The sequence below is a fragment of the Lycorma delicatula genome, chromosome 10 (genome assembly GCF_047948215.1).
Source record: "Lycorma delicatula isolate Av1 chromosome 10, ASM4794821v1, whole genome shotgun sequence".
NCBI lineage: Eukaryota > Metazoa > Arthropoda > Insecta > Hemiptera > Fulgoridae > Lycorma > Lycorma delicatula.
In genome coordinates this window covers 26,127,655-26,141,054 of record NC_134464.1, presented here as the reverse complement: position 1 = coordinate 26,141,054, position 13,400 = coordinate 26,127,655, and the positions used below count along the sequence as shown (strand labels likewise).

The 13,400-nt window shown below is 29.8% G+C and overlaps 1 protein-coding gene across 1 annotated transcript in view; it reads right to left on the bottom strand.

Moving 5' to 3' along the window:
• Nucleotides 1–1,407: 1,407 nt before the first annotated feature.
• Nucleotides 1,408–13,400, bottom strand: part of Cpr66D (Cuticular protein 66D) — a 38,190-nt gene continuing 26,197 nt past the window's right edge. Inside the window, exons 3-5 of the mRNA XM_075376755.1 lie at nucleotides 10,713–10,877; nucleotides 4,323–4,481; nucleotides 1,408–2,306 (exon numbers count right to left, since the gene is read on the bottom strand). Of these exons, the coding sequence (XP_075232870.1) occupies nucleotides 2,082–2,306; nucleotides 4,323–4,481; nucleotides 10,713–10,877 (549 nt within the window). The 3' untranslated portion in view covers nucleotides 1,408–2,081. The remainder of the gene's footprint in view (nucleotides 2,307–4,322; nucleotides 4,482–10,712; nucleotides 10,878–13,400) is intronic.

Here is a 13,400-nt window from a genome sequence, read left to right as displayed (position 1 = left end):
ATTAAATTGTGCTATGATATTTCTTTTACAATCAGCAGTGAACGTTTTTACAAACCATTAATTTTATGGAACAAACAAAACCAAATTTGGTTTGGAAAAATTATTTGTTGTTAAATATGGATGTAATTGAAATATATTCTATAACTGTTAAAATACAACTAATATCATTTTAATAACTTTTGTCATCTGTTGGAGTAAAATTATTTATAGTTAAATGTAGATATAATTGGAATATATTTTAACTGTTAAAATGTACCTAACATCATTTTAATAACTTTTGTCATTTGTTGCAGTACAAAATAAAATTTCATTTTGTATCATTTTCATCATTAACTGGGATGGCAGAAAAACAAAAGTAATACAAAAAATTATTCCTTTGTTTTGTTTGCCATTAAAAAAAATAATACTTTTAAAGTGAAAATTTCCTTTTAAAAAGGGAAAATCTCACATTGGAAAAAAATTTGATACGGACAACATATGATTTCTTTGTATGCCTATTAAATTACATTTACACATTTTTTTTTTTTAAATGAAAAGTTGATAAAATTCTTTTTCATTAAAATAAATCAGTATATTTAAATTAAAAATGAAAGTTAAAAAAAATAAAGGAGATGAAGACTGATTCGAATAATGTGTGTTCCCTTAAGATCCAAATATTTTATTAATTAAAATTTTATTTGGTTCTAACTCTGGAACCAATGAAAATAAGTATCACTTATGATATACCGTTAAAAAGCTCTCAATGATGGCTTATTACAGCAGTTAAGAAAAAGTCCAAAATCTAAATTTTTTTGGATTTTGGGTGTTTTTGGACACTTTTGGTTCAGTTGATTGCAATCAAAACGTGCACAACTAGATATTACAACAGTCCTAAATCCAAAATTTCAACATCCTATGGCTAATCGTTTTTGACTGAGATACATATGTACGTATGTACAGACATCACGCCAAAACTAGTCAGAATGGATTCAGGGATGGTCAAAATGGATATTTCTGTTGAAATCTGGAAATTGGAATTTTTTTACAATCCTAATACTTACTTTACTTCGTACAAGAAGTAAAAAAAAAGATTTTTGTGAAGACAATGTGTATGAGGCATTAATTAATGTTAGGAAAGGCTCTCAATGTTAGATGTAACTGATATTTAATATCTGCATTTATTAATTCTTCATTGTTATTACTTACTCATTTTATAAGTGAGTAAACCATAATAATGTTATAAGTAAAAAAAGTGTAGGTTTTCTTTTTCTTGGTCGATCACAAGTGTAATTAATTTTCTGACAGTTGTGTGGAATAAGTAATAACTCTAAAAATTGAAAAATTTTAAATTAATTTATTATGATTTACATTACATTATCTTAAGCCTAAATAATAATTAATTTTACTATTATATAAATATATTTATTGTCAAAATAAATTATCTATGGCAGGAAATACTTTTCTAGAGCCCAATTATATTATAAATAAAGGAGAGTTGCTTTCATTGGTTATGATGTATTTCTTACAATATGTTATGAAAATAATTCTAAATTCTGAAATCAGCATATTATTACTTTCTTTTTAACATGTAACATTTTCTATGTAACATAATATTTCTACTTAATACGTTTAACAATTACTCATTATTATGAAGCCACATGTATGGTGTGAAATGGGAGAGAGTTACTGTTAAGCCATGATCCGTTGTATTAATTAATGTTGTGTGTAGGTTTTTATTCACTTTCAATTTAATTGGGCTGTGTTATAGTAAGCATAGGTTGTGTTGGTGAAGTTTCTACCATAGACATGCTTTTTAATCATATGAAAAACTTGAAATAATTTGCAGCTGCAAGAGAGTAGATGTTGCATCGGTATACATGCACATATATTTTCAATATAGATGTAGGCCTAATATCATGCAACATTGTATACGTCTGCATATTTGCACACAATAGTATTTACACATTCTATAAGTACAATATTAATATGTCAGATTTTAGTTCGTAGGCGCATATTTTGTTGTTGTTAGCTTATAGTTCATCACTATTATATTCAAACATAGTCACTGGGGGTTTTATGACATGTACGATTCAGTTTGTTGTTTATTGTGAATATGCTCTGTAGAGTAAAGCTCCTGCATTTTGATCTGTATATGCTTTCGGTGCTTTTGCAGCAACTGGTACAATGGCCGGTGATAACCTGTGTGGAGCAAAGTAGGTAGCACCAGCATTCTGTGGAGCAGCAGAACGTTGTGGCTGTACATACACCTGTGCTTGCTGTGGTTTGATTGTGTACTGTGGTTCACCTCCATCAACTGGACTAGAAGCCTGAAATAAATAAATAGTATGTAATTAAAACATATCTTTTTTATTTTGTAGTTAATAGATCGCTGCCTCTATAAAAGAAGCAATCATTAATGGTTATATCCATATCATGGTTTTGGTATTATTAGATTTTCTTCAGCTAGCATGCCTTTAAGAAAAGTGAGAATTTTTTACATATTTGATCTTATCAAAAAATCAGAAGATAATATGTATAAAGCACCTAATATATATATATATATATATATATATATATATATATATATATATAACAAGACATATTTTACTTAAAAATATTATCTTTATTAATCTCTTGGGTTAAGCAATCAACTACACAAACTTATACATTAAATGCACTACATTTCATTTAGAATTCTCTAAGCTTCCTCAGGTGACAATACACATTCACATCATACATCATACAAAATTCTCTTACATACTAAGAAATTAACTGATCTACGCATCCTAGATAACAATATTTTATCCCCACCCTTGTTGTATTGGATCCTCCTACTCATACATGACTCATCTTATCTTTAAATATTATACGTATCTCTTTACATAACCTGATTGCTATTTCCTATGTATTGAAACCTTTGCAATGCATATATTTTTTCTCAAAAAAAAAAAAATATATATTTTGAATATATATATTCAAAAAACAACTTAACTACCAAACACAGTAACAAAAAAAACTAGTACCAATAGTCAACTTTTGCAGGAACCCACATCATCAATCAGTACATAATAATGTAATTCATCAACAAATAAAAATTTAGAAAACATAACACTAACAAAAAAAATTTGTAACAACACAACTATATTGCCATTACTGGAATGTTGTAAAATATATATATATATATGTATATATATATATATATGTGTGTATGTATTTTTTAAGTGTTTTAACTGAATTTTATCTAACTACGTTCATATATCTAGTTAAATGTTGTAGTTATAGTTGATAATGAGTATGCCTTACATATATATCCTCTTTCTTTTCCTTCCCTTTTTGTTATCTATTATTTTTTCATTCTTGATAGGTGTAACGGAGTTCGGACATCTACCCTGGTTCCACATATAGTGTCATCTAGTAACTGGTAGGACAACAACTTCTTTATTGGAGCTTTAGAAATTAATGACTCTTGGTACCAAAATTAACGTAAGACAATTTCAGTCGTGGAGCAATTTTTTGGTTGTGGTAATTGCATACACTAAGTAGTGCGCCGGATAAAAGAAGAAATGGATATTTTATACTTTATTCACATTTACATTAATTACACATTTGTAAAACATTAAACTTTCTTACTAGTACAGATACATTTTCATGTTAATTGGTTGATATTGTAAAAGAAAGTAAATATTCATCATATGTTAATAGTTCTAACAAAAATTAAATCAGCTGGTTCATTAACAATTAAGAAGAAAGAAGAAAATGACAGGAGATGTTTATATTGAGTAAGAGGACAAAGAAAACAGATGAATCTAAACACTCTGTATGTCTGTGGACTACACAAGGACTTTGTTTTTACCTTGAAGGGGAGGGTTGCACAAAAAACCAATCTAGTGGTTCAAGTGTTTTTTGGTGTAAAGCCAGATCTCTTATTTTTATTATTATTATTATTTGTAATCTATCGATCTACATCGACTGTTCTATCAGAGTACTTTAGTGATTGTACAGAAAAGTGGTTCAAGTCTAATTAAAAGTATAATAATTCTAAATAAAGTTAAATTCCCTTTAAGTCAATTTCATTTAGTCATTGGGGTTTAATTAAGAAGTTTTCAATAATTGCCATTCTGAGACTGGACAAAACCAACTGCCATACTATAATAAGAATTTTGCAGCATTGTTTTGGTCTATAGTTATTTATTACATGACAGTTTTATGTAGTTATTTTACACCTTGGGTGTGCCAAGTTGGTTTTTATTTTCTAATTAAAACTCTATAATGAATAATGACTGAAAGTCAGTATCAAGATAGTTAATCAGAATAAAGTGATGAAGTTTTAAGTAATTTCATACCTCAAGATATTGTTGAGTTTGCTGTTTTCTGGCGACTAGTGCTTGAGCTTGAGCCGCTGGGGATACTTGTTGATACTGCTGTGCAAGACCAGGAGTTGGATGTTTTGGCAATTTGACTACGATATCTGTAGGTCGTCTGTCAACATCTGCTTTGAATCCCTGAAAGAAAATGAGAAAAATATTTATATTTACAAAAAAAAATTGTTATTCATTTAAGAACTGCAACATTAACTTAGCTGATCTACAATTTTTGTTAATTTTCCACTGGTTTTTAGACATAGACTTAACATTTTTAAATGAAATAAAATATTTTAATGATTACGTGATGTTTTTTTTAAATTCATAAAATTGTCATTGGTATCTCTGTTAAATGTGAAACAATTACTTGTTAGACAGGTTTATATCATTAGGTTTAATGACAATTCCGAATATACATATGTTCATTTTTATAAAAAGGATGGTGCTTGGGTTTATTTATTTGATGTATGAGCTCAAATTGTTATTTTAGCGGCTATTGGCGCAGAGCGGACCAATGGTGATGCGCCGGGTGGCTGCGCGTAGCGGACGAACAAGTTATACTTCTTGATACGAACGATTTATCTAAGATTATATTTATATTTTGGGGATAAAAAATCTGATGTGAACACCAAATGACTTCCTTGTACGTCGATTAAATTACATATATACATTTTTTTAAATGAAAAGTTTATAAAATTTTATTTCATTAATAACTTCTACGTATATTTTTTCATATAATTTTTTTTATTGTTATTATTGCATTATTATTTATTGTATTTTTTTATTTATTTACAATCGGAGGTTATAAATTATTAATAAATCAATAATTTAAATTAAAAAAAGGAAATGGAATTTGATTCGAACCGATGTGTCTTCCTTTTGTAAGATCCAAATATTTCATTAATTAAAATTTTATTTTGTTATAACTCTCGAGCCGATGAAAATAAGTACCACTTATGATATATTGAAAACCTCTCATGAGACCTTATTACTGCAGTTAAGAAAAAGGCCAAAATCCAGATTTTTTTTGGGCTTTTTCGGCTACTTTTGGTCCAGTGGTTCATTGCAATCAAAAGGGGAGGTGTACAACTATGTTATAACAGTCCTAAATCCAAAATTTCAACATCCTACGGGTAATCATTTTTGAGGTATGCGAGATACATGCCTACGTACAGACGTCACGCCGAAACTAGTCAAAATGGATTCAGGGATGGTCAAAATGAATATTTCCGTTCAAATCTGGAAACTAAAGTTTTTTGCGATCACAATGCTTCCTTTATTTTGTACAAGGAGGTAAAAAAGGAAAACATGGGATTAGAGCTGTGTTAAAAAAATTACAGCTCAAGAAACAGCTACAAATTTTCAGGAATTTTTTCGTTGTAAAAGTTTTTGTTGTTAGTACGCTAAATTAATGAACGCTATTTATTACAATTGGCAAAAAACATTTAACAAAATCATGTGTAATGAAACATAAACCGTGTAACTTTTTCACGGCGGGCCATAGACCCGCTTTTTTCCAAATATATATATATATATATATATAATTTGAGATACATTTTTTAAATTTGAAATAAATGAATATTTTCATAAGAAAATTGCAAGGATTTAGGGTTTTATTCTTAGTACGAGTAATTTAAAGTAATTTCAAAAGACCCTATAAAACATCTGGGAATAAATTAATATAATAACTTCCCGTGTAAAAATTTTAGTAATAGAATATTAAAAATATTACTTACTAAATACATATTTAATTGAAATTCATTATAATTCATATAATATGTTTTTTTTTCGTAAAAAAAAATTTGTTGTATATACTCTATTTCTAAGGATTATAACTGGTATAACAGATTATCATCTTTAATATTATTACTTGAAACTTTATACGTTTTTATAACTTCTATGCTTGTTTGTCGCCTTAAGATTGACAAAAATGATAGTATATGTTTTTATTATGGTGATGATTAATTAATCAAAAAGCTCGAGACTTGCCCATGAGAATATAGAATGGAAATTTTGGAGCATATGAAAAAGACTTTTGGATGAAAGGTTGAGTTAATACTGACGGAGATCGGTGAACTAGCAATGACTTCCATGAGGTAGAATGTTTTGATCATTCATGATTTAAAGAGCAGGAAATTTCCGATAATCAGGAAATCATTTAAAATTGAAATAAAATTAAGATCATCTCAATTGTTTTACCTTAATTTGAAGAAAGTAATTAAGCTTGGAAACTCTTTGGTATAGATAGATACAACGTGACAAATTCTGGAAGATTATAAACTTCGTTAAGCTTTACAAAAAGACAAGAAATAGTTGGTGCAGAATTATTTAACTATTTATGCGTTAACAATAAGGCTAACTCCCCAATTATAGTTACTTTCTCTCTTTAATAGGAAATTTTGTAATAAGTGAAAAAACTACAATTATCTGAAAAAAATTCTTTCAAACTGATTTTGGATTTTTAATACGTGCACAAGCCAAAATTTTTAACATGGATACGAGTAATTTGAATTTCTTTAAACAATAAAATAGAATTTTTACAGTAATGTTACATTGATTGATTGCAGATGTCAAAAATAGGCGGGAAAAATTAATATTTCATGAAAAAATTAATTTATTAAAATTTTACAAAACCATGTTAACCATTTTTGATACATTGAATAGTGAAATTTTGCATTTAAAAACGTATATATAAAAATAACTATGTTCACTTCCTTCTGTTTAAACAAGAGTAAATCTAATATATAAGATATTATACTACATTCTATACAATTCAGTCAGCTTATAGAGCTCAACTATGCGCGTACGAGTGTTCAGGCTGCCGATTCACCAGCATTACCCGTAAATTCTGATGCATATAAAAAAAACTAAGCAACGTCAATATTCAGTAACCATGCGCTATTATATTTTATAAAAATTATATATATATACATTTTTTTAATTTAAATAAATAAGAACTTGTTAAATGAACAATTAATATTTCTTACTTTGTTCGTCGGCACATCTGATAACCCGTGAGTATTTTATTCATTAAAACTCTTTATTGTTACATAGTTTTCTGGAGTATTTTAAGAGTTTTGAAATTGTCAGTTGTCTAATATCAGTAAAAGTTCACTAATATTTTAGATTAAATTTCTATGATAATAAACAAATAATAAATTCAATTCAGTTTTCATCATCAGATTTCGAGAAATCCGTAGTGCTGTCAGTGTCAAGAGATACAATGAGAGGCTCAATTTTGATTTTTATTATGTAATCCGACTGCCATTAATTTGGTTTAACAGTATCATTTACATGTTTTATACAATTTTCCATTCCTGCTGATCCGTTTTATCGGTCTGGCTTTTAATAGCATAAATTTTTAACATCAGATATTTTAAAAGTAGTATTTTCTGACGCTACGTAACCTTTGATTTGTCCCCAAATTGACTCGATCGGGTTGAGTTCGCAAGGATAGGTAGATAATCGAAGCACAGTTACCACTGGATCTTGCTAACTCATCAATTTTATAATTATTAAAATTACTTTTAATTCGCGAAACACTTTACAAAAATAATCGGACTTGTAAGTTCATCCCCTTCAAAAATCACTTTTGAGCTAAGCCACATTTTGATATCATCCTTTTCCTAAGACACGGCTGGAATCTTTTCTTTTTACATGAATGATAAGGGACTTGCCTAAGACAATAACCGAATTATCTTCCAGAAGATCTTTTAAGGAGTGGTTGAGTATACATCACTCAGCCACTCCTTAAAAGACGTGCCCGTTCATCTCGCTATGATAGTCTCATGTAGATTTAAATTAAAAAATCCAGAGACCACCATTGAACAAACCCGGTATCACTAACGGTGTATATAGGTATAGCCGCATTGTGAATCGGCACTTATACATGAGATGTGACTCAACAGAATCATGACGAATTAACTCACACAAATGCAACGCTTTTTTATTCTTCACACTATAAGCTAACTGAATACATTATAGAAGAATGTTAAAAGTTTTTCACAGCGTAAGAAACGTTGAGTTCTTTTTTGAAATTTTTCAATCTTAAACCTATAAGTAACAGCCAAATAAGCAGGTACTTTATTCTCATCAAGGCATAGTTATAGTTTAAACAGATCTGGTTAGGAATAAATAAATAAACTTGTATAAGTATTAGAAATTGTATTTAAATATGGTAGCGAGGTAAAAATTGCTCCAGCACTTATACCGAAGAATGAAGGCAAACTTTGCAACATTCTGATCAGAGGAGGATCACAGATTAAAAAAGTAATAAATAAAAACGATAGGCGGCTGTACTTCATATTAATATATTAAAATAGTTGTCCACAAATTGAGTGGTCGGTACCTCGAGGCTCCACGTCCACTGAGATATAACATTGTTTTATTAGAGTTGCGCTAACAGCATCTGTAACAGATTATCTTCTAAACTTCAATCAAAATTTAATGTCCCGAGATTATTGTACTTTATTTTTTGTTTTGAATGTATTTTTAATCTTTATTAGTAATATTATGATGTCAATTTTAATTAGCAACAGCGAACACGACATATTCGATGTTATAGAGTACTCTTGCTAATTTACAATTTGCGTATGTGCATGCGCTTTCTGTTTCCAGAAATACGTTGCCTAGGCAACAGTATCCGCCTACAGCTAGCATAGCCAATTAGAGTACGGCTTAATTGTTCTAAAGCTGTATCTCAATTTTTCAGGGACTTTCAGGAATTTTAAACAAAAATAAAACCTGATAAGTATATTTTTTTCTCTCATTTCAATAATAATATTAACTAGTGAATAAACGTTTAATCTGTTTACTTAAACACCCACATACGTAAATAATGTTTAATTGCGCGCATGCGTGCATATATATTGTATACAATCGTAAATACTTGCTAAAAATTGAAGGAAGCTACGACTTTTAAAAGTTTGGAAACACTGAATTGAAGTAATAACCTCATTAAATAATACATAGAAAAGAAAGTAAATAAAATAAATTGGCTTTAATTGAAAAATATTTGATTGTATATTTAATTATTCGTTAAACGAGAATACAGAAAATTCATCTTTATTTAATTAATATTATTTTAATCGATAGACTAATATTGTTTTTGTGAAAGGAAATGTTTTAATTAAATTTTACATAAATCAATTCTAAATTTGTTTACATCATTAGGTAGATTAATCCTGAAAAACTTAGTTCCAGCTTATGTGGATCTGAAATCTCCCCATGGCTACGCTATGAAAAGTACGTGATATTTCCCTATATGTTTAACTGCTTGTCCACTAAAAAGCAATTATTTTACACTGATGTTCACTTTTCTCATTTTTGATTACTGAAGTGAAGTTTTATTCATTTTTTTTAGATTGCTGAAGAAAGGACTCATGAATAGATCAATTTAATCCTTCTGATCAATTTTTCTAAAATAACAGCCGATAAAATGAAGCGTAAATGGTATTACTTCAAAATTTTCTAATTCCTTAATTAGGATGATGACCAAGATCGACGCCATTACTATCAAAAAGACGAGGGACTACCTCAATACCGCCTAAAAATTTGAGATGTTCTTGATACTCGATTCCCAGATCGATGGATCGGTTGTGAAGTTCCAACTACATGGCCACATCGCTCCCCAGAATTGACTCCGTAGATTTTTTCTTGTGAGGTTTCATTAATGATTCGGTTTATGTACCACACACTTTTGTCTGCCGATCTTGTTGAGCTAAGACTTCGAATTAAAGCCGCAGTTTCAGAGGTAACACCCGACTAACGCCGCAGCTGCAAAGACTTGTTGGCTTCAATCTGGAATGAAATCGACTTCAGGTGTGATGTATATCATGTCGCATTACAAATAGAAGCCATATCGAACCATAATGAATGTTGGGTGATAAATTTGATATGTTTTGCTATGAAATGAGACTTCAACCGAATATTTAAGTTTACTCGATAAATTTGTTTATGGTTTTATAGTTGTTCTTTTTTATCACCCGGTAGACTAAATAAATTATAATTAAAATATATAATAAGTTCATTTGACGAAGGCTAATTATCTGTGGTGTGTTTGTAGCAATCATTATCTGATATGTTTTTAGTCTACTTTTAATATTACGAAATGTGCTTTAGATTGTGGGTGAAGGAAGATGTGGGCGTTTAGTAACAATTGCCCACACTCAACCTATTAAGTCGACCTGTATTTTCACTTATAAAGTAGTGTTTTAATCCTTCTATTATTGTTATACAGATATAAAAGTAGTCTGGACAAGCAGCATTTGTTTTTCAACAATTATTGTAAGGCTTAAAATTTTTATAATAAATGCGTTATAACCGGGTTAGGGAGGAAGTAATAAGGTGTTAAGTTATAACAAGTATTCTTACCTCACGAGGATCGGCTGTGTATGTGACTGTTCTTATATAACCGTCTGAATCCACTACGCTGTAACTTCCTGATATTTTATCACCGTCTCTTGTCTCCTTCCTGTTGTGGTAGTTTGTAGATTCGTCGTCTTTTATATCAAATGAAAATTGATATTGTGGATTTGGCTGGAAATTAATTAATTGTATATTAATAGTATTATTTGCTAAAAAAAACTACATACATAATATAAACAAGTGAATTTTTAACTTTACGTTTAATGTATTTGTTAAGCAGTTAATAGAAAAATATTAACAATTTAAAATAAAAAAAAATTTGTGATTTTAATTATAATTTTAAGTACACAGCATATTTATGTTTCTACATAGTTATACTGTACGAGATTTGATACATAAAAATCTTTAGAAAAGATACAATTATGACCTAAATATACATATACGAGTATGTAAATAAAGTAATAAGATTAGTTTTTTGGCAGCCAAAGTGGCAACGCTGTAAAGTTACTAGTAAACGTATGGTTATATGAACGGCTGATTTATATTTTTAGTCTGTTGTTGCCAGTTGAGACGTAAACAAACCTTTAGTAAAACGAGTTTTTGTTGTGCGTTACAAAAATGAGTGATACTAATTATGAGCAACGTTATACAATCAAGTTTTGTATTAAACTCGGTGAATATGCTACTGAAACTTTATCAAAATTGAAAATGGCGTATGGAGATGACGCTCTGTCACGAGCTTAAGATTTTAGATGGTTTAAAGCATTTCCAGATGGCCGGGAATCAGTTGCGAACGATCCACGCTCTGGAAGACCGTTAACGTCAAAAAGTGACGACAATGTTGAGCGAATCAAAGACTTGATACCGTACGACCGGCGATTAACTGTCAGAATGTTTGCAAAACAATTAAATTTGAACTATACCACAGTCCGTTAAATTTTGACAAACGAATTGAACATGAAAAAAGCTTATGCAAAAATAGTCCCAAAGAAGCTCACTGTTGAACTGAAAAATAACAGGGTAGAAATGTGCTGCGATTTTCTAGGGTTGAAAGTGATCCTGATTTTCCAAAAAAATGTTATTACTGATGATGAATCTTGGATATTTGAGTACAACCCAGAAACAAAACGCCAGAGCAAGGAGTGGCGCACTTCAAACTCACCACGTCCCAAAAAAAACAAAAATGAGCAAATCAAAAACTAAAAACTATGCTAATTTGTTTCTTCGATAGTAACGGCATTGTGCATAATGAGGTTTTGCCTACAAGACAGACTGTAAATCAACATGTTTACCGAGAAATCCTTGAAAGACAGCGGAAAAGAGTTACCCGCATGAGACCAGCCATCAAAGACAACTGGATGCTGCATCATGACAATGCACCTTGTCACACTGCACTCTCAATTAATGAGTTTTTTGCAAAGAAAAACATTCTTGTAGTTCCTCAACCACATTTTTCACCTGACTTGAGTCCCTGCGACGTTTTCCTATTCCCGACTTTAAAAAAACACCTCAAATAATACCATTTTGGAACAGTAGAAAACATTAAATAATGTAACCGACCATCTGAAGGATACTCCGGTTTCTGAGTTCCAACACAGAAAATAACTCAAATATCCTAGAATAGTGGGAAAACCCCACTTTATAACAATAAAGATTTTAACGATAAAAATATAACCCTTTCCCTCTCCGAACGGCTTGCCTTCGGGCCAGCCTAGGGGGCTTGTTATTTTGTAGGAAGAAAAACACAATGTTAAAAAGCCGGCGAAGTATTATATCATTTTCTGTTAATAATAAAAATTAAAAAGAATTAGAGCAAAAAAACAGAATATATATTTTTTAGAAGTGGGGACTAAATTTTAAGAATACGTTTTCTAAAAATATTAATATATAAGTTAAGCTTAACAAATGTGCTTAAGTAAAGTTTCCTATAAATCTAACACTCCTTCACCCCTTTTAATAAAAGTTAAAATAAGAAAAGGAAATTTTCCAAAAAGAATTCTTTGAATTTTAGGGCCGTGTCAATTTTTTTTTTAACCTCTGAGACCACCGTTAAGTATTGCTTCAGAGAATGATATGAATGTTTTGTAGCATGTGAAAATGCCATTCTTGACCGGGATGAAAGGCAGAGACGCTACCACTCGCGCCACAGAGGCCGGCCAGGTCAGTAATTTAAAAAAAAAATTGTAAGCATAGCTTTGTATACGAAGTATAAAATTTCAACAAAATAGTATAATATTTAAACCGAAGGGAGATAGAGCAACAAAAAATATATATTTCCATTTTAAGAGAGGGGTTTGATCTTTTAAAAAAAGTATTTTTGGATTATTTATATATATATTGTAGAAGACAAATTTGTTTTAATAAACTTTCTCTAAAATTTCTATAGTGAAAATCAAAATTGGTTTTTTCACGATATCCCCTACATCCTTAACGAATTTTGAAAAAAAAAATTAGTATCAGTGCCCCATTTATAGAAATATTTGAGACAAATTTGAAGAAAATCGGTTTGGTTAATTTATTTAATCGCCTCCAGTGTTGGAGAATAACATATGTAATTTGTATATTTAAAGTTAATTAGACGAGGTTAGCGAGCGAAGAGTGTGTAGGTTATGTATGGTTAAATTTAAACTTCCTTTTTTTACGAGGGTTCCCGTAATCTATTTACCTTAGAGATTGGTACGGTGTGATTTTTCT